The sequence below is a fragment of the Pangasianodon hypophthalmus genome, chromosome 8, assembly GCF_027358585.1.
Source record: "Pangasianodon hypophthalmus isolate fPanHyp1 chromosome 8, fPanHyp1.pri, whole genome shotgun sequence".
Taxonomy (NCBI): domain Eukaryota; kingdom Metazoa; phylum Chordata; class Actinopteri; order Siluriformes; family Pangasiidae; genus Pangasianodon; species Pangasianodon hypophthalmus.
Window position 1 is genome coordinate 13,309,526 of NC_069717.1, and position 21,568 is coordinate 13,331,093.

Here is a 21,568-nt window from a genome sequence, read left to right on the forward strand (position 1 = left end):
TAATTAAACAGAGATTTATTAAATACTATATCAAAATAGTGCAACGTTTAATATGTTTATATGTTGTTTTGTTGCAGCCTTATTCCCTAACGAAATGATATGATATATCAACAGGTTCGGATTTTGTTTTGTTTTTTTAAATGCAAAAATGTAACACACAACAATATATTATCACCACTTTCAAATATAATAAAATGTACTAAAATAAATCTTCCGCTTGCATATACAAATGTGCTAGCAAATAAAAGCTTAGAACTCTTTATTTTATTTTATTTCCATTTCTCCGAGCTACAAAGACGAATTAATCTTGTTATTGCCAGTGACAGCTGCAACTTCAGAGGTGTTAACTGGTAAACAGAGTGTTCAATGTAATACTTCCTCTACCATTGAAAGATTATTTTTATGCTGCAAAAATTTGGGTAGTCGATTTTTTTGTGTCCTTTCCTGAGTGTAGCCTGCATACCGTGTGACTTTGAAGATCCTAAGCAACCTAACACAGCGCAGCACAGAAATGCCGAGGGGCGGCATGATCTGCATCTCCACCAGCACAGTCTCAAGAATTCCTCCACACACCACAAAACAGTCGAAACGATTAAAGAAGGCTACAAAGTAGGCCTGCAGCCCCAGACTGTACATCTTCAGCAACATCTCAACCGTGAAAAGAGACAGGAGCACCTTGTTGGCAATTTCTACAAAAAAAAAACAGGAAAAGAACAAATGGGCAGGAGGAATTTCATATAAACCACATCCAGTGATTAAGACCTCATTAATAAAAAAAAAAAATTTAAGACCCAACAGTTACAGTTCATGCTACAATGCCAAAATTCAGGACAAATGAAAAACCTGCTGTGAAAAGTTTAGTTCTTTTGTTCAAAAACTCACTGAAGTGAAAACCAAGCTTTATTTTTAGCACATTAATGCCATTAATGTAGTTACTGCCAAAATTAATCATTTGGTTTGAGTAAACAGGTCATTTCGCTGCCTCTGACACAAATCTAATATATCAATATTTACTGATAACTTTGTCCAAATTCATAGTGTTTTCAAAATTTACTTATCTCCTTAGCCCTATTATTTAGATACTTACTACGCAAATGTTTTCTTAGGTGAGATATTCTGATAGAACAGGACAGAGAGCTGGTGAATCATGAAATGTGAAAAGTGTATAAAAGATAAATGGTGTGTTATATACACACCCTGCACTTCAGTGAGCCAGTCCGGTTGGTTGTAGTGCTCTGATGCGCTCAGAGCTGTGTTGAGAAACACCAGAATCAACACCACCCAATAGAATGTCACAGATTTCACTGCTTTTCGGCAGGTTCTCCGAATACCACGGTTCCACCGGCGCAATGTGCGACTGATGACAAACACAAATACGTAAAACACACTCATACAAACATGGAAACCTTGTAATGTACAGAGAAAAATTATAAAGCCAATCATTATAAATTGTACTAATTAAAGATAAAGGATATAACATTTTGCAATTTTACGGTAGAAAAATGCTAATGCATTCCAAAGCTGTGTCCTAAATCACAAAATGCACACTAAATAGTATATACTGTATAAACTGTAATGACATGAATGATGCAGTGATACCGACTTGGTAAAGTAGTACACAATTTGGGATGCAACTGTGACTTGCTGTGACTGTGAGCTCTGATTTGCAATTGCTCAGTGTTAGAAAAGTGTTTATATACTATACTTTATAAACTTTATAAACTTTATACAATAACTTTATTGTGCTTATCAATGCAGCTGTTAGAGACACAGAGACAGCTTCTCCTTTAACTAGCATCTGCCTTACTGTGACTGCCTGACCAAGCAGCAGTGCTCGTGCATACCACAGTGTACCTGTGCTAAAATAAATAAAACTCCTTTTATAAATGAATCCTTTTTCTTCTTATAGTGTAGTTTCGCTTTCACACTCTCAATCCTGTTTGTTTTGTTTACACTCTGATGCACTTTCCCTTTCTTTCCTGCCTGATAGACTTCTTTCATGCCAGAAGTTGGGCCTTATAATAAGCATTGACTGTAGTGCTACTAAGTACTATAACAGGATTGTCAGCCCACTTATAGCTGGTCAGAATTATTTTATAATAAAGCGTTGTCCCTGTTTTTTTGCACTGGGATGGGATGAAATATTAATGATCATCTATGACAGATCAGAGGTTTATAGCAATATACCAGGGGTTCAGGAAGCATAGCCAGGGGGGCACTCATTTTTTATTAAGTTACAGTGGTGGAAATCACAGCCCACTATTACCAAAGTTATTATATGCATTATTGAGTTCTTATAGTTATTAGCCTATTTGTCTGATCTAATGTGTTTAATCAAACCTCAGTAATTCAAAAACAAGTAGACCTATAAATGGCCCTAATGTGTGGAATGTTCAGGAATAAAAAGCTCTGTGTTATGTTGATAAAATATCTGTAATTAGAGGGTATGTGGAATTTATTTTACAGTTAAATCGGTTCCTGACTGCAAAAAGTTTCATAGTGTATGCTGTGTATGCATTTGTATAATTACATTATACAAATGCATACACAGCATACAGTAATGCAAATATGATAAGACAATTTAAGGACATTTCCAAAAAAAATGCTAAAACATCTAACTCGCCCCTAATCGTTTTTACTCGCTAATTAAGAACATTAACTGCAAGCTAATAGCTGGAGGACGTTACCATGGCATGAAATCATTTTTCTGGCATGTTAATTAACCTTTTGTTTTATCTGCTAGCAGATAACTCTCAGACTCGTACTCACCAGCAGGGGTTTTTCATTATCCAAGCGCTGAGAAAGAACATGCAACAGAACGCAGAAATAATAAGACAAGAGACACACAAAACAAAGTGCCTACGACTGTGAAATACACACAACTGCACAACTGTACCTAATGTTTAACATAACAATAGGACATAATTACTTTTACTTTGCACCTAAGGGGGAGTTGTGTGTGTGTGTGTGTGTGTGTGTGTGTTACCAGCAAGCAGCGCAGCAGTCAGTGTGTTCTTCATCTATATTTTCTGTGTTCTCTGAGGCTGTTTCACTAGCTGGAAGACTTGCTACAAAATGAGAAAACAAGAGAAACATATAGACAATGTAAGACACAGCGACATGGTGGGAAAATGCAATAGGAAATCTGAAGAGAGCTACTCTAATTTTTGAATGTCAGCTGCATACAGGCAATCAAATTTAGAACAGGGTCAACTCATTTACTGTGAATCAAATAGAGAGAGGCCCAGATTTTGTACAATGATGTACAATTCGAGATAAAGTCAAGGAGCACTATATTTAGCAGGTAGGTGGAGCTGATGGCTGAAAAGGCTCTCTCTGATTGGCCGTACCGTGGGTCTCGTTGGAGTGGGTGAACCAGCTGAACTTTCCTCGCTTTTTGTCAGCCAGGTCACGTAGGGTCATACCTGAGAGGGAGACCAGGAGATCAACGTTAGTGTGAGTTTCGAGGAAGTCTAGTTAAAGAATCATGTGCATTGTAATAATAATGTAATGTGCGAAAATTGCAGAATTATATATCATTCAGAGAACTGGTTGCTGATAATTTCTGTTTTCTAATGTTTTTTTTTTTTTTACTGAAGATATAGAGCCTGTGTTGAATCAATGTGTGATAGTTAATGTATGGTTATTGTATCTACTAGAATATTTGGATGTATTAAAGAGTAAAAAAGGAAACTAGATAAAAAATTCTAAAAGGTAGGAGCATGTGTGAGCTTACGTCTGTTTCCATCCTCATCAAACTCATCAATGTCCTCAGCCTGCATGATCCAGTCCATGTAGCCGCACAGGTCCTCCTCCAGCTGCTGCTTCTCCCGCAGCTTCTGAAAATCCCCACGTGCTTTAGCCTTCTCTCGCTCTTTAGAGAATTCACTACACACACACACACACAGAGTTCTAGTGTAATGCAGTAATGTATCAAAAAGACTGCCAGAGCAAGGTTGGCAGGTTTGTAGTTTTTTTATGGAACGGAGTTATTTTTAAACTGTAGAGCCACACTGTTGATACATAGAAAGAGTGAAATTTTTGTCAACAAGTTCATTTTTGGTCTGCGGGCATTTTTCATACATTATAGTAATTTAAACTATATATTAAAACATGCCACAAAAAAGTGGTCTCTTTTCATATACATGCTTCATGTTACCATTCTTAACATCAGTTCTGCACATTACTATATAAATGTTGGCTATAAAGATGAATGAATGAATGTTTTTAAGCCTGTGTCATTAAATCCAGTATGACATCATTTTAGCTTGGGTTTCGAAGGAGCAATATTTTTAGTTTGGCTGTGTATACACAACTATTGAATGGCATTGTAATAGGAAATGTAATTATACATTATATAATCATTTATTATTACTTATTTATTATTATATTATGTAATTATACATTATACAACACATACATCTGCGCACTCTCTAAAAGCATACACAGGAACAGTATTTAGAACCACTGCGTTCATGTCTGTTCTACTTACCCGCTTAACACACCCAACACAAGGTTGAGGACAAAAAAGGATCCAAAGATGACCAGGCTTACAAAGTAGACCCAGGGCAGCTCAAAACCTATGGCATCATTCATCTACCCAAAGAAAATACAGAATTACACAGGATAGCATCAACCATTTATTTTAATCATTCATTCATCATTTATACATCTTCAGTAAGCACTTTATCCTGGTCTGGATCACAGTGGATTCAAAGCCTACCCCAGCCTAACACTGGGCACAAGGCAAGGATACACCCTGGATGGGATGCCTGTCACACATGCACACACACATATACACACCTGGGGTCAATTTAGAGTAGTCAAACCACCTAACACCTAACACTTTCACACTAGAAGGAGCTATAGCAACAGGGGACCATTCATTTTCTATGTACATTTGTGACACACCATGCATTTGTGCATTAATTTTATGCAAATTAACTGTGACTCTGTAAATCAACAAACCCAAATTAGTGGCTCCTGAAATTTCTCAGACCAATACATTGGTGCATGTTGTCTGTATATATATATATATATATATATATATATATATATATATATATATATATATATGTATATATACATATATATGTGTAGATATACATACTGGTATTTCGTATCACATTGAAAAATCTGGACAGTACTCATTAGTGACAAATCTGGAGCAACATCAGTGACTTGTGGCTTGCTAGTGTGAATGAGTATATACTATAGTGTAAGAACAGATGCTTACCCAGTAAAGAACATCGGTCCAGCCCTCCATCGTAATGCACTGGAAAACAGTCAGCATGGCAAAGAAGAAATTATCAAAGTTAGTGATGCCACCGTTCGGCCCATCCCACTTTCCCCTGCACTCTGAGCCATTCACAACGCACTGACGACCATGACCAGTGAACGCACATGGCACCGGGTCATCATCTGCAAACTCATCTAAGAGAAAAAGAGAGTGAGAATGAGCTAGAAATTAGTTGCAGATTTTCAGTGAACTGAAAATGAGGACAATAACAGAGGCAGAAAGGGCACTAGGGGCAAGTAGACCTAAATGTCATATAACATTTTTTTAATTCAGTATTTGTCCATAAATGCAGCAGTCACATGCACCAAGTAATTTAACTGTTTCCACATTGTTATTATTATATTATAATTTATATGATAGCCGATTACTTTGTACATGTAATTTTGAGGGTTTATTTCCCATATTTATATATCTTTTATGTAATTTATGACATATTTGTGCCATTAATGCTAGGTACAGATTTTATGCTCTGTTAACTCTGCTGGTTTGTTGCAAGATATGTCTAATGTGTGTTAACTTAGTTTGCACATTTGTGCAAGCTGTGTATGTGTGCTTATGTGTGTGTGTGTGTGTGTGTGTGAGTGTGTGTGTACGTGCGTGAGCATTAACCTGTGCCAATAAAGTAGCATGTCTTGTGCATGCGGCCGATGAAGAGCTCCAGGCCAATTATTGCATAGATGATTATGACAAATAGGACAAGAAGAGAGATGTGCAGTAAAGGAACCATAGCTTTCATGATGGAGTTCAGCACAATCTGCAAACCTGGAGATGTAAAAAAAAAAAAAACAGTGATAAAGAGATTATGACACACACATGAACAATTCTGGACCAATATTTATGCTATCCACACCTGTTCAAGAATGTAGATGTAGAATGTAGAATATACAATGAGACCTTTAGTGTCTGATAATAAAAATCATTTCAACAGTATTGAAAGCTGCTTTTATAAATTAAGCCAAGATCACATATTATTACAAGCTTCTTTATCTTTGCTCTGATTGAACCCTTTACTGTACAATAACATGACTTTGGGCTACAGAGCTGACTCAAGCCATTGTGAAGATGTTAAACAACTCCAGAGGCTGGAATTATGACCCAGGCTTAGTCATGCTTCTATTCTACAGCTAGTGAATGGGACACAAATGCCATAAGGACCCAAAAGGCTGTGCCACACACAATATAGTACACATTTATCATCAATCAAGGTCAATCAGCCTTTTAGTTAGCACATACTTTACATGCTATTAGTCCAAAACTGCTGCAATGAGAGCCAATACATACTCTCATAGACAGAAATATTTATCAGTGAAACAGATTGATGTAACTAATTTAGCCCATCTGTGGGAAAAGGGGGTGGTTTCTTTCAGAAACCTTAACACAGCCAGGCAAACACTTCTATATTGCATACTCTTTCCTCATACAGCTGTGCTGTAAAGTCCTAATTCTTTGTCTGGCTTTCCACTTATTTATATTCTATTTCGAATATGTCCTACTGTACTTATTTTTTTCATATTTGTTTATATTGGTTGATATATGCTGCACCTGTTTTCTGAATATTTTTGTTCCTTATAAAATTATACATTAGTAATTGACCTGAGTCTCACCACTTGTATTTCTGTGTACATACTGTATGTACTGACATACTGCACCAAAGATAAATAAAAGACTTTGAGCTTAGACAGACATGAACACACAGACTTACACAGTCACAGACACACAGATACAGACACGGACACACACACACACACACAGAGAGAGACTGACTGGGCACTCCAGAGACAAGTCTGAGAGGTCGTAACACTCTGAAAGCTCTGAGTGCTTTCACATCCAGGCCTCCTGGCTTCCCTGGCATGTGGTGTGTTTCCCCGGGCTTATTGGTTGTTGTCTCCAACACCACACTAAACAACCTACAACACACACACGCACACACACACACACAAGCACACAAAAATATGTAAAGGCATTACACAATGATAACATTACTACTACAACTACTACTACTACTCCTACTACTACTACTACTAATAATAATAATAATAATAAAGCACTTTTCCAATAGTAAAGACTGCTTTACTAAGAAAATCACAAATAATAATCCAAGCAACCGAAGACAAATGTAATATAGGCCCTACAAAACTAAAACTTACTTAAAAAAAAAGCCTATGATCAAGTCATTATTACACATTTTTATAACCTTCCTAATATTTACAGGATGTTTTATCCATCTTCTCATTTTTCACATAACTGAAAAACTGTTCTACATTTCTAGTTCTTTCAGGAACGAATGATCAAGTGAGAGAAAGATGGAGGACAGGGGGATGAGGGACAAAAGTAAAGAATATAACAGCAGGGAAAAAGAGGGGCAGGTGAGATAACAGTAATTATAGTGGAAAGCAACTGTAAGGTATTATACCACCTGAATATAAAATAAGGATGAAAATAAATATGCAAATGAGAGATTACCTAAATGGGCACAGACACAGCGAGAAAGGAAGGTCACAAAGATAACGTACCCCACAATGACGATGACAAAGTCTAACAGGTTCCAGCCGTTGCGGATGTAGGAGCTGGGATGCATGACCAGACCGTAGGCCAGAATCTTTAGGAAGGTTTCTATGGTGAAGATGATCAGAAAGATGTACTCCACTTGTTCCTGTACACGCACATAGAAAGGAAGCAGAGTCATCAATCTGGACCATTCTAACAACACCACAAAACATTTATTAGTACGATTGCTCTCCATAAAGACTTTGTTGGGAAAAAATGTATGTATTAATATTTATGTCTATGTGCACATTTGCCTATATACTGACTGTTTTTGTGTGTGTGTGTGTGTGTGTGTGTGTGTGTGTGTCTGATTACATGATGTGTTTGTGTGAAATGTGTGAAAGCATAAGCACTGATTTTAGACTGTCAACTTAAAGAATTTAGAGTGTCAACTGAAATTTTCTTCAAAAAGGCTAAACACACTTGGCTGTAAGAATCTTACACATTTGGATGTAAGAATCACTGAATCTTCAAAACAAGCAAACACAGAATCACTCTTACCAGGTGAATGCTCTAACCGTAATTTTCATTTAATGAGGGACTGTTGTGCAAGTTAAGGCAGAGTTTATAGGCTGCAGTTAGACTTTTGTATACTTCATATTTAACTTGACCTACAGATTGAGATTCACTGAGATGCTGCGGTGGGATCTTAAGAGAGCTGTGCAAAAACGAAGGTCCTCAAACATCAGTGAACTGAAGCAATGTTGTAAAGAAGAGTGGGCAAAAGTTTCTTCAAAACGATGTGAGAGACTGATAAAGCTGTAATAAAGGTGGTTCTACATGTTACTGAATTATAGGGTGTACTTATTTTTTCCCACCTAGTTTCTGAATGTTGGTTTTTAGGGAAAAAAGACTTCTAATTGAAATCTGTTGTCTTTTTTTGTTGTCACCTGAGGTTATTATTTGTATTATTGTATTATTTCTAGAAGTTGGTGAGGACCACATAATTGTTATTTAGGCACACAAACAGAATTGAAGGAGGGGGTACTTTCTTTTTCACATGACTGTATGTTCTTAATGGTCTTATTATTCACCAGTCAAAGTGAAATTTAGGCAATATTAATTTGTGGATATGCGATTGAGGATGAGTGACTCAGGTTGTATGGCATTTGTGTTATGATGTAACTTACCATAACTAATGTTAGCTTGAGGCCATGCCTACCACATCAACTTTAGATAATACTGGAGGCAGAATATGATAAATCCTGTTATTGCTGGTTACTGTCATGTGAACCAAACTAGAACGACTGAAAACAGAACCCTATTTCAGTCTACCCTATATGTACATATATATTTTTTAATCTAAATGTGTGGTAGATTTAAATGTACCAATAACAAAAAGAAAACTCAAAACAAACCAACAAAAAATTATACTGGTAGGTTTTAGGAGTTTTTTTATTCTCTGGCCTTTGACGCGCATCATTGTATGTTTTTTGATGGAGACTTAAAGTCTGGATATGGTTGTCTGCTGTAAATGAAAATGGTTTATGGTTTATGATCATTTTTGTCAAACCATACACTTAAACTAAAACACTTCATACTGCTTTGAAGTGTAAATTATGGACAGGGAATGTAAATGTAAATTTATATTTACATTACATTGGTGGCTAATGCAGCATCTACTTTTTTCTTATATCTATGAGCATGAGTGCTCTAGACTGATTTCCTGCTTACACAGTCTGTCCATTATTCACCCGTGTCCAAAGAATGAGAACAAGATATAAAGAGAGAGAGAGAGAGCGAGAGAGAGAGAGAGAGAGAGAGAGAGAGACAGAGTCTTGATCCAGCACATTTGACTTTAAAATAAGGATGGGGAATTAGTGAGCATTTGAAGGATTACCAATCTGTCAGCATCCTCTCTCTCTCTCTCTCTCTCTCTCTCTCTGTGTGTGTGTGTGCTCTATTTTCAATTCAAGGCAATTTTATTTATATAGCATTTTTAACAATGGGCATAGTCACATAACAGCTTTACAGAAATGTTGATATAAAATTTAAATTTCTTTTTGTCCCTATTGAGCAAGCCAGATGGAATAGCAGCAAGGAAAAACTCCCTGAGACAACATGAGGAAGAAACCTTGAGAGGAACCAGACTCAAAAGGGAATCCTCACCTGGGTGATACCGGATAGTGTGATTATAAATAATCCCTTCTATAACTGTTTACTATGAAGTCCAGCAGTGTTAAGTGTGCTTAAAGGAGCTCAGTGTGTTAAAAGGAGTATGAGCATCATTAGAGTTTCAACTTTAAGTTTCTTGTATCTTTATGTTTCGTCTATTTGCAGCTACACACACTGGGACACATGCCACACACAGAAATCCACGTGCATAGATATACGGCTGTGCTTGAATCTTTATCTCTTTTTTGGCACAGACAAACATATAGAGCCACTGATGTAAGAAGGTCAAAACACAAAACACAGAAAAGTCTATAGTGTGTACTATTTAAAAGGTTCTTTCTGTCAATACTTTATGTCTCTAAAGTACAGGATCTGCAGCAGTAGAAACATCCTCACACAACATTTATCATTGTCATTATCATTTATCAAGTTTCAATATGTTATATTACTATGTACTATCTATTTCACTGGATTAACATAAGCATGAATGTAATTATGGAAATGCAGTGTTTTACTGTGCACTATTGTAGTGACTCATATGACCAGCATCAGCAATGATAGCAATAAGGTGATGGACCTCAGTCTATACCTTCTTCTTTTGAAAGTGAGTTGAGCTTTAGTATACCCTTTAAGAATGCCTAAACTGTAATAATAAAGTCTAAAATGCCACCTTGTTTAATTTTCTGGCACCCACACACTATTTTTCAATAATGTTTTGATCACACAATTACATTAATTAGGAACTTAATACATTTTGATATTTTGATCAAACCAATTTACATGGTCATATTGGCTACACATATCAGTCCACAGTTTCTATCTAATATCTAGTTTCTCATAAATACATGTTTATCCATTTGCAAAAATGACATTATACATTATATGGGTGATTGGCTGACTGGGTTGTCATCTCAATATAAAAAAGTGATTTACACATAATTAAATGTGCACTTCTACACACATACTACAGATGTCAAATGAATAAATTTATTAATAATAAAATGAATATTAGGCACAAAATGGCTACTAAATGGACAAAAAAGAACAATTTCTCTAAGGCAGGAGCTAAAGTACTTTCGACTCGTGTCTACGAAAATATTATTTAGCAGTGTATCCAGTGAAGTTACAGCCCCTGAAAGGGCCGAAATGTGGAGAGAAATTATAGAGGTGAATTTGAAGTTTTCCATCCAGCACAATACTGTATAACTGAGGTCAAAAGAAAATGGGTTGACACAAAAACCATCAAAAAAGTTTAAAAAAAGAAAAAAGAAAAAATGGATTACTGCTATTCGACAGAGTTTCTCTGCTACCAGGAGAGGCCAAACCACGACAAAGGTTTTGATTGAATTGACCAGATGCCATGGCAACTTACAGGTTTTCTTCTCATCCTTTTATCAGGAAAAATGAAATATCCATTGCCTCCTAAGGGCATATATATATATATATATATATGTGTGTGTGTGTGTGTGTGTGTGGTGTGTGTATATATACATGTATATATATATATATATATATATATATATATATATATATATATATATATATATATATATATATACACACAAAATTCATAATCCGAATGAGAAGACTAACTAATGTAAACCTTAATTGATTGGAGATATATATATATTACATTTTTTGGTGTAAACGCTCATACGAATGATTTACACAATCCTCTTGGATCCAGCTTAATAAATGAGGATCATTGTCTACTATAAACCAAGATTGGCAGATTTCTACATACTACATGTCTACATAAACTTTTCAAAATTTCAAAATCTCATAGTTGTGACATGTAAATGGCACTGCAGTCATGGAATCACTCATCTTTTGCACATATAAATGTACAGTTATAAAGTTCTACCATGATACAATACTTTAATTTTTTGCTTGAGATGACGGCGATGACGACAGAGGTCATGGCAAAGCCCAACGCATGCAAAACACTGAATAGCCATAAATGTATAGGTCTGTAAAAATTTGTGAATATATCATATTTTACACCAGTGGACCAATGAAAACTAATATAATATGATGAGATATTAACATTACAGAAGGATCAGAGTTGGCTCAATGCAAGAAGAAACAACAAACACATATACACACACACACACTCGCTCACACACTCATTAACTACATCCCTCCCCCCTCTGCACCTGGCATCTGAGATCTGGCTTTAAGCATCTACACAGTAGTGGAGAGAGAAAGTGGGGGATGGAGAGAGATATAGGGAAAAAATGAGTGATGGAGTGATGTGAAAAAGAGATGGAGAGAGGAAAGCAGAGTAAGCTGCTTATCAGAGCCAACAGCATTTAAAGCAGCCAAACGAACAGGCAGTTACAATCCCCCCTGACCCCCCTACACACATCTCTCTCTGAATTTTTCTTTGCCCCTCTCTCACATCTAAAGCCATTCTTTGTCCTCTGTATGATGGTTCTGTACCTTATGTATGGCTTAGAAGAAAATCCAAGGAGAGAATAATTATTCACAGTACAAGCCCTTCAAGGACATGTTTTGTGTTAGCCTCCTATCTATTTTCCCACTAGGACATTATTTTTTTGTTCAAAGGATTTTTATTTTTTTCTGGAGAAACTCCACTGTGGTTAACATCTCATTCGCAAGTAAGCTTTGAATAAGATGGTTCAAGTGCCTTTCTTTGCACCAATGCCCTTCTGCCCTTGAGCAAGGCACTCTACCCCAAGCAACATGGCGCCTCGGTCTCCTCTAAGCCACGAACAGAGACAGCCCCAACCATCTGGGTAAATTAAAAGTTAATAAGGACTGAGGTAACTATTTCACCAGGGGGATTTCACCACGGCTGGAGTGTAAAAGTGGATGTGTATCGATAACATTGTTTGAATAAATTATGATGAAGGAGGTGAATATTTTAGTCTCTAAGAATGCTTGTGTTTCACTGGTTTTCAGATCTATCTTTGGAATATTAATTACAGGAACTAGTGGAAAAAGACTGATTCATCTTTTCCTTTGCTGACTTTTAAAGTACCACTTTTTAAGTCATTTTAAAATATTGTGAATAGTGTAAGTTAAATAATAAATGGTTTTGTTTTTAGGTGTGAGTGTGGGTGCATGGTACCCTGCGATGGACTGGTGTCCCATCCAGAGTGAATATCTGCCTTTCTGGAATAGGCACAGTTATTGTAGTTATTGCAGTTATAAGCATTTATTGTAGATGAAAGAATAAATAAATGAAATAATGAACTATCAAAAAGGCATCATAACATTTCTACATTCTACATCTAAAAAGTGCCAGGATCTATGAATACATGATATGCAAATTGAAATTGCTCCTAAGTAATCCCATCTTGATCCCATCTTGAATATTAGAGCAACTTTACTCTGATAATATTAAGTCATAATTTTGATAAACTTTGATTATTTTGGGACACCAAAGCATAATTTCAATGATGCTTGTGACTGTGTGACACTTTGCACAGTTGAGGGTTGCAATCCTTGCTAGACTCTGTAAGTAAATGAAATTGATCATTTTTTGCTTGTGGATGTTATAAAGTTTGAATGTGCTTTTACACCCATAAACTTGCTAAATCTGTGCCTCAACATGAAAGTTCATCCACAATATCAAAAACAAACAAAGCCAAAAACAATCACTTTTATTTATTCTGGTTGGTAAGAGAAATTTCTGCAAGATACTGTGTTATTACAGTGAGGAACATCTCACTTTCCAACATGCATTTCCATCATTCTGGTTTCTTCAGGTTGGAGTACTGAATATATTCAAGTGTCAATGTTCAGGGCAGTTTGCTTTGCTTCATTTGCATGCAAATTGCGCTGCTCCACAGCTCCAGATACAGCCGCTCCAACGGGACTGGCAGAAGGCTATGCCTGAAGGGTCAGTCTCCAACAGTGTGATGATGTGCAACCTTATTAGGCTTCTCTGTCTCTCTCTTTCTCTGGTTTTCTCTCACAAGCCCTATGGTAACCCCTCTTAGCAGGCAACTGCTTGGTTCACTAAGCGTCTATGCATTAATGGGATGCCATGCATGCTCCCCTGCATAAATGGCACTCATACAGCTCTGAGAGTTGCCCTCATGGATGGTCCATTAAGCTCAATTCTCATCAAAGAAAAACATGGGGTTGGAGTATCTTCTGTATCAATGTTGCATTAAAAAGGAGCTAAATTTACTCAAATCTCCACTTAGCAATGTTGACCCAGGGCCCTTGTTGATCTGATCATTCTCTTGATCTTTCAAAGGGTGGAAGTGCATGCACCATGTTCTGTATACTGCACGCAAAACCCTCCATACAAAGCAGACAATTCATTTAGCTGATGCAGACTTCCTAATCCTCAGATGGGATCCTCTTTTCCTTTAAGACCCCCGCTAAGACATAACAGCTAAAGAATCAGAAAACATTCATACTCTGAACACAAAGGACCAAAGTATCAAGTGGATGTGGATCATGGGGGAAGGGGGGATTAAAATTGCTTATTTTTATTGGATATAAATTGAAGCACTCAAAGAGATTACAATCCACATGGGGAAAAGGTGGTGGATTGGCCACATGTGCTCATATTCTTGGCTGCACAGGATTACGATATTCAGCTGACAGGAAATTCATTTCTTCATCTCCACAAACAGTAACCACAAATATGAACAAGCTAATCCATTACTGTTAAATAATGATGGAGGTTTCCAAAAATATAAAAGCACATGAGGTTGACAGGGCAGAGATTAAAGTGTTATTTTGGTTCTATTAAATCCTGGGATTCACTAGTGAGACTGAACATTTTTCCCTACAGCTTCAGCTCCTCGCCAGCACGTGTGCATTTTTAGAAAGTGGAAAAGTAGGAAAAAAACATATTTATTTTGCCTGACAGATGCAACTCTTTAAGGGGATTGACTCACTTATCTTCCGTAACCACTTTATCCTGGTCAGGGTCACGTGGATCCAGAGCCTACACACACCCGTGTGACACAATGTGCACTATATGTTCAAAAGAATGTGAACACCTGACCATCACGCCTATAATTGGGCCTTCCCCAAACTGTTGCCACAAAGTTTGAAGCACACAATAGTCTAGAATGTCTTTGTATGCTGTACGATTAAGATTTCGCTTCACGGGAACTAACAGTGTCGAGCACAAACATGTTCCAGCATGACAATGCCCCTGTGCCCAAAGCAAGGTCAATGAAGACATGGTTTGCCAAGGTTGGTGAGGAAGAACTCAAGTGGCCTACACAGAGCCCTGACCTCAACCCCACTGAACACCTTTGGGATGAACTGAAATACAGACTGTGCACTAGGCCTCCTCGCCAAACATCAGTGCCCGACCTCACTAATGGCCTTGTGGTTGAATGGGCTCAAGTCCCCACAGCCATGCTCCAAAATCTAGTGGAAAGCCTTCCCAGAATAGTGGAGGCTGTTACAACAGCAAAGGAAGGACCAATGCCATGTTAATACTCACGGGTTTGGAATGGGATGTTCAGGAAGAACATAGAGGTCTGATGGTCAGGTATCCACCATACTTTTGGCCATATAGTGTATTGTATCAACCATACAGGTATATCAGCTGTTCGACAAGTATTAATTTTCACAAAGTCCTCTAATTACTTCTTTTGAGTAACCAATGATGTAAAATATCTTGCTATTTGAGAGATATAAACCAATGTTTCATTAATTTGGCCACCTTTCTAGATGTTGTGGAATCATGGGCAACATGCTCGCTGCCCCATTTAGCTCCAGAGAGTGGTCAAACATGCGAACTGCAACAAGTGCTAACAGACGTCCAGTGGGGCAGCATTCATACTGCACCATGCTCATTCTCTATCAACATTTTCAGTGGAGGAGGAGCAGTGGACCATGTTGCCAGGGTAGCAGTTTTTACATCAAATGGGACTAGTTTAAAAATACTCTGTGGCTGCCAAAATGTTCCTTCACAGAAAATAATCAGATTTAAATTTCCACAAAGACAAAGTGTACAGTAAGTGCAGACAATGTGTTTATTATGTACAGAATCAATTCTACTGTAAGATATACTGCAAAGACTGGGAGAGGGAAAGGGGGATTATGGAGTAGATAATGTCCATACAACAGAAATGTGTGTGCACCACAGAGACTTTGTTACCCATGCAAAGGCTTAGGATAAAAAAAAAATAAAAAAAAAAAAGAGCCTCACTTTTCCAGTTTCCAAAATCTTTGGGCTAGTTTATGTCTTGTGTGGTTTTTGAGATGTAGTTGAACTGGAACTTTTCCTGGAATCTGGCAACCCCAGTTAATGATATTACCTCTTCTGTGTGTGTCTTGCACACTGTGGCAATGGTAATGGGAATCACACCTGTCTTATTGAACACAGATGAACAAATGTACATCTACAACTGCTCAAAATAAGCTGCTAGACTGTAGGCTGGATGATTTCATGCTGTTGACTCTGAACTGCCTATTACGGGGTTGCTCTAAAAATTTAGTAGATAGAAGCTTATTGCATAAGTCTACTGTGATAACTACTCAATTTAAATTTGTTTGAGGCAAAATTTATTAATGCAAGCTTCTGCTGGTCAACATGCTGCCTATTATTTCTCATTTCTGTAATCTATCTATCTATCTATCTATCTATCTATCATTTTACTTCTATTCTCTCAACAAATAAGAACTCTTAACTGGTCAGATTAACAGTGGAAGTACTTGTAGTGCTAAGGTGAAGGCACTGGAATTACCGGCTATGTTGATATATTGAAATTTTACAACTGAAGTACAAAGTGTAACTATTAGTACATTAATTACAATGAATCTATATTAAAGCTGAATATGCCATCATCTACTTACTCATAGTGTTTCAGTACAAGCAGTCTTTCAGACAACAAGGCAGACAAACACCAATAAATATCTCTTCCTTGATCCTCAGCCATTTTTCAAAATTTACAAACTTAATTCTCTGAATTGCCTCATTCATTTCTCTGGGATCATTACTACTCACCAGGTCATGGTTAGTAGCGTTGGAGTCATCCTCAGGGAAAGGCTTGGATACTCCCAGAGCCACACAGTTAGCAAAAATGGCTAGAAGAATAAAGATATCAAAAGGTCTGAAGACCTGAGTCAAGGAAGCAGTGGATTATTTATTGTGATGGTAATCTTAGATTTGTTTAGAGGTCATTTTTTCTTCCTATGTAGCTAATGTTCTCAAGAAGATGACCTAAGATTAGTTCAAAAATAAAGATTTTCAAATATAAAAGCATTTAATTCCTGGTTTTGTTAAGAGACACCAGACACCAGCACAGCTTTAGGGTTTCCCAACAGTCTCAAATGATTGAGTTCATACTCAAGAACCTGGTTATCATTGCAGGTTTGTTTTCACATCCACAAATTCCTTTCAAATCACAGATTGATTATGCAATTCTATATGTCACTACTTCTGCCACACTCACTGTTTTCTTCAAATGGGAGATAATAGATACACCTTATATTTTTTCCTATTAATGCTTTTATGTATTTAAATAGTGTTTCTTTAGCTTGACACTAATAAATGGTTTTGAAGGTGAAGCCATTTAGTCAAAGGTGCTTTTAGGATTTTTATGACTTGTAGTCGTTTGCATTTAATGTCTTCATTTCATGTCTTGAGAAGGCGTTCAGTAATTTCTGTGTCTTCCATTGTTAAATTTTAATCAGGAAGTGATGCGCCAAGTTCATCCAATCGCATTAATAAATGCCCAGCCCCATGAGTGCATTCATACATGATGTGGTCCACACCCTAGTGAATCAAAACCCTGCCCACCAGCCAGAGGTCAGTTTCTGGACAGTTCCTAGGTTCTAAAACAGAATCAAGTGTACCACACCCAGTCCTGGGGCTGGAAAAAGTTGCCTGTGTGAAATTGCATGTGTGAAGTTTTTATACTGTATATAAAATCTTATTATAAGAGATCAGGCGGTTATGCTGAATAAACCACAGTCTGAAATGATGAGCTTGTTTCTTGAACTAAAGAGAATTTCATATGTAGAATCACCAATCACAGTGTAGCCTAAGCCAGGATTAGGTTTAGACTCGTGAAGTCCCAAAACCTGTTGGAGGGTCCAGCCTACACTCATGGAGAACTATATTAGGAACACCTGTACACCTCATTCATTCAATTATCCTAATCACCCGATAGTGAGGCAGCAGTGCAATGCATAAAATCACGCAGATATGGGCCAACAGCTTCAGGTAATGTTCACATCAAACATCAGAATGGGGAAAAAATGCAATCTCAGTGATTTTGACCATGGCATGATTGTTGGTGCCAGAAGGGCTGGTTTGAATATTTCTATAACTGCTGATCCTGGGATTTTTATGCACTATAGTCTCTAGAGTTTACTCAGAATGGTGCAATGGTGCAATGGTGCATGACCCATCAAAATCTCAGCATATCACAAATCTAAACACATTCCTTTAAATACTGTAAATACATGAATGTGTTAAAATACCAAGCACTTCCCATTTTAATTGCGGTAGTATTGAAGGATACTTCCACTCGACTATTGACAGTGCAGCCCTGCGGATTGGGTTGTTCAGCTTAAGGCAGAAGAGGGCTCTCGGAGCTCGCTGCACCTGGTTGGAGCCCTGCACCTGCTTCTTGCCATGCTGGCTCTTCTTCCTCTGTGTCCCAGTAGAGCTGGTGTTGGAGTTGATTGTGTCTGTGCGATTTATCCTTGGCTTCCCACTGTCTTCCCAATCTTCCTCCTCGTCCTCTCCTCTCTCGTCCCCCTCTCCTCCACCCTCTTCCTCCTCCTCCTCCTCCCCTTCTCCGCCACCTTCCTCCTTTTCTTTGGAGTACCCATTACCTGAAGAGAACACAGGGTGGAGTGGAGAGGTTTAACTCTGACATGAGCTGCTGGTTAGTCCTCCACGATTCTAACAAATTTACTGACACTGACACTGACACGTGATCATCCCATAAGCAGTAAATGAAATTAACAACCTGACGTCATAAGGACAAGCTGGAATATTTCTGATGCCTGGCATGTCAATGATCTCATGTGACAGTTTTCACCTCATGTTGATTTGTCACAGATCAGAGTTGGCATATACAGATTTGGCAAATGAAGTTAAAAAATTACAGGAAAATTTTCAGTGGAAAAGTTAAACATTTTCAGATATGGGCTAAGAACCCAAAAGATTTTCTGACCTCCTAATTCCGATTAGGCAAATTACCTGTGTGTAGTTCATACCTCTAAAGTTGCCAGATTTTTCTTGAGTAGAAGTGTCCAAAACAAGTTTTTTCAGTAGTGTCTACACCACTGCCTTTAAATACAAGCATGTAACTTTAAGCCCAAAAAATCAGAATGGACTGGCAAAGGAAATCCCTTTTTTGCTGTCAAATGTAATATGCAAGAGACTATTTTAAATTATTTACAAATAAAGTCTTCTATGAGTATATATGAATGAAAATATGGAAAAATCTCATATGTTTCAAACATATTGCTTTATGTTATTACACAAATCACTGCACATTTCATTTAACAATATGGCTTCCACCTGTATTATTTGTCATCTTATAAAATAGCACTTGATCCAGCACATCCTATTAGTTAGCATTTTATTTTTTTATATCATGCTCTGACAGTTATGTGTGTGTGTTTGTGTTTAATTTTGTCCTCAAATGACATTCCACAGTCTTTTCAGTGTATTTACAATGCATAAAACATCAATTTCTTTGTGGTTACATCAAGCCAACAGAGAGTGGCGCTGGATTTAATACTGCTCAAGCCAATATCATGGAAGAAAAATGTGCTTAAATTCAGGGTCAGAACTGTGCATAACTGAGACACATCTCTGTTTTACTCAAAGTGCACACACTTCATGTGTAACTCTTTTTGCACAATTGTTTAATAGCACTTTCAGTATTATTACTTTTTTTACTACTAAATTTTAAATTAAATACTACCAACATCCATTGTTTGAAATTATGCCAGTCAAAATAAAATATTTCTGTTTTTTTTATTTCCTAATCTAAAACTTAACAACTAAAAATATATTTAAATACGTTTTAATAAAACTAAAAAGTGCTGTTAACAGAACTAAATAGTGCTATATGATACGAAATGTTTCCAATCTACATTTTCACATAATGTAAGGTTTGGCTTTCACATTTGATGAAAGTTCAAGAATAAAAATTTCCTGTATATAAATGCATATTTGTTTAATGTGCTTAATATTTAAATAGTTTAATTTATATGAATTGATTAATTAAATCTAAAATAATCTGTACTGTGATCATAAGGCAGTATGTGATTTTTTTATACACTGAAAAATCAGCAGTGAAAACCCCTTATTGTGAGGAGCCTGAAAGCAAAGCTTTGCTAATCAGCCACTGCCTGTAGTGAGGAGATGAGATTTCTACAGTAGGTGAGCTGAGCCACACTGTGACAGATGTGACCTACTTCCATGCAAGGACAGAGTGTGTGAACGAAAAGGATTCTGGGACAGAGGTTTTTCAGCGCTCTAGTACCTGTGGACTCATTCGACTAGCTGCTGGCTAAACAACAGCCCAGCTACAGTACCACATAACAGGAAAGAGAGAGAATGTACTAAAAAATAAGTATAACTTCCTTATTTCCATAAAGATTTAGCCAAATGAAAAAGAAATCATATTAAGGAGAACTGACTTGGCATTATGCTCTATGATTAAGCTGGTAAAAAGGTGAGTGGGGGGAAAACGCAAGGTTTTTTTTTATATATATATAGACCATTGATGTATTAAGGTCTAATAACGATCAGCTTTAAATAGAAATTGCTCAAGCAGAATGCTTTAACTGAAGTTGCAAACTGCTCAAAACTCTTTCTGCTATTCTTTGTGGAAGCACACACTAATGAATACAGGCTTATCAGATTTTGTGAACTTCACAAATTCTAACCAGAAAAATCAGATAACAGCAACACTTCTGCCCTAATATTGTAGGTAATAAACGTGGGAGTATATGAGGATATTTGGGTCCTTTCTAAAAATCTTTAGTCACTGCAGTCACTGTATCTCTGACACAAGAAAAACAGCAGCCCACAAATCAAACAGACCAGGTTAATTATGAACACAATAATCACTGTCTAAAAGAAGATGCAGAGGAAATAATGCATGTTTTGTTCTTCACTTTCTCGTAGACATCTGTAAAGCTTGTCTATGGGGTTTTGATGAGGATATTAAAAAATTTTTTTAAAAAGCCTTTTCTAGCACTCTCACTGATATTGTGAAACAAAAGAACCTTTCAATCTCACAAGGATGTTTTCTGTCACCATCAAACTTTTAAAGATGACATGAGGAATCAGCATGTATCCATCTTCTTGTATGACTTTTAACAATAGATTATTATTCAGTCCACCCCATGTACAAGCATAAACATCTATTATTAAATGTTACAAGTATAATCCATTGCTTAGGAATATTTTCTGTTATCACTGATACTACCTTCCTGGATTAATGTTAAGCTGAAGTCCTGATATAGGTTTCTCTTTGGGTTCACTGACCAAAAGGTCAGCAGTAATGAAGCTTTCATGATTTTGTATTCTACAGAAGAAGATGCATTATGAAAATAACTACCATAATAAGTACCATGTAGAACAAGCAATGCTAACTGAATTTATAGAAACTGATCCCAGTAGTCACC

At 36.9% G+C, this 21,568-nt stretch overlaps 1 protein-coding gene across 1 annotated transcript in view; it reads right to left on the reverse strand.

Annotated features, from left to right (window-relative positions):
* cacna1fb (calcium channel, voltage-dependent, L type, alpha 1F subunit) overlaps positions 1 to 17,013 on the reverse strand; it is a 44,332-nt gene extending 27,319 nt beyond the window's left edge. Inside the window, exons 1-12 of the mRNA XM_053236453.1 lie at positions 16,914 to 17,013; positions 7,813 to 7,952; positions 7,064 to 7,206; positions 5,909 to 6,061; positions 5,237 to 5,433; positions 4,493 to 4,596; positions 3,737 to 3,888; positions 3,351 to 3,425; positions 2,987 to 3,068; positions 2,770 to 2,796; positions 1,197 to 1,357; positions 464 to 689 (exon numbers count right to left, since the gene is read on the reverse strand). Of these exons, the coding sequence (XP_053092428.1) occupies positions 464 to 689; positions 1,197 to 1,357; positions 2,770 to 2,796; positions 2,987 to 3,068; positions 3,351 to 3,425; positions 3,737 to 3,888; positions 4,493 to 4,596; positions 5,237 to 5,433; positions 5,909 to 6,061; positions 7,064 to 7,206; positions 7,813 to 7,877 (1,385 nt within the window). The 5' untranslated portion in view covers positions 7,878 to 7,952; positions 16,914 to 17,013. The remainder of the gene's footprint in view (positions 1 to 463; positions 690 to 1,196; positions 1,358 to 2,769; positions 2,797 to 2,986; positions 3,069 to 3,350; positions 3,426 to 3,736; positions 3,889 to 4,492; positions 4,597 to 5,236; positions 5,434 to 5,908; positions 6,062 to 7,063; positions 7,207 to 7,812; positions 7,953 to 16,913) is intronic.
* Positions 17,014 to 21,568: the final 4,555 nt, after the last annotated feature.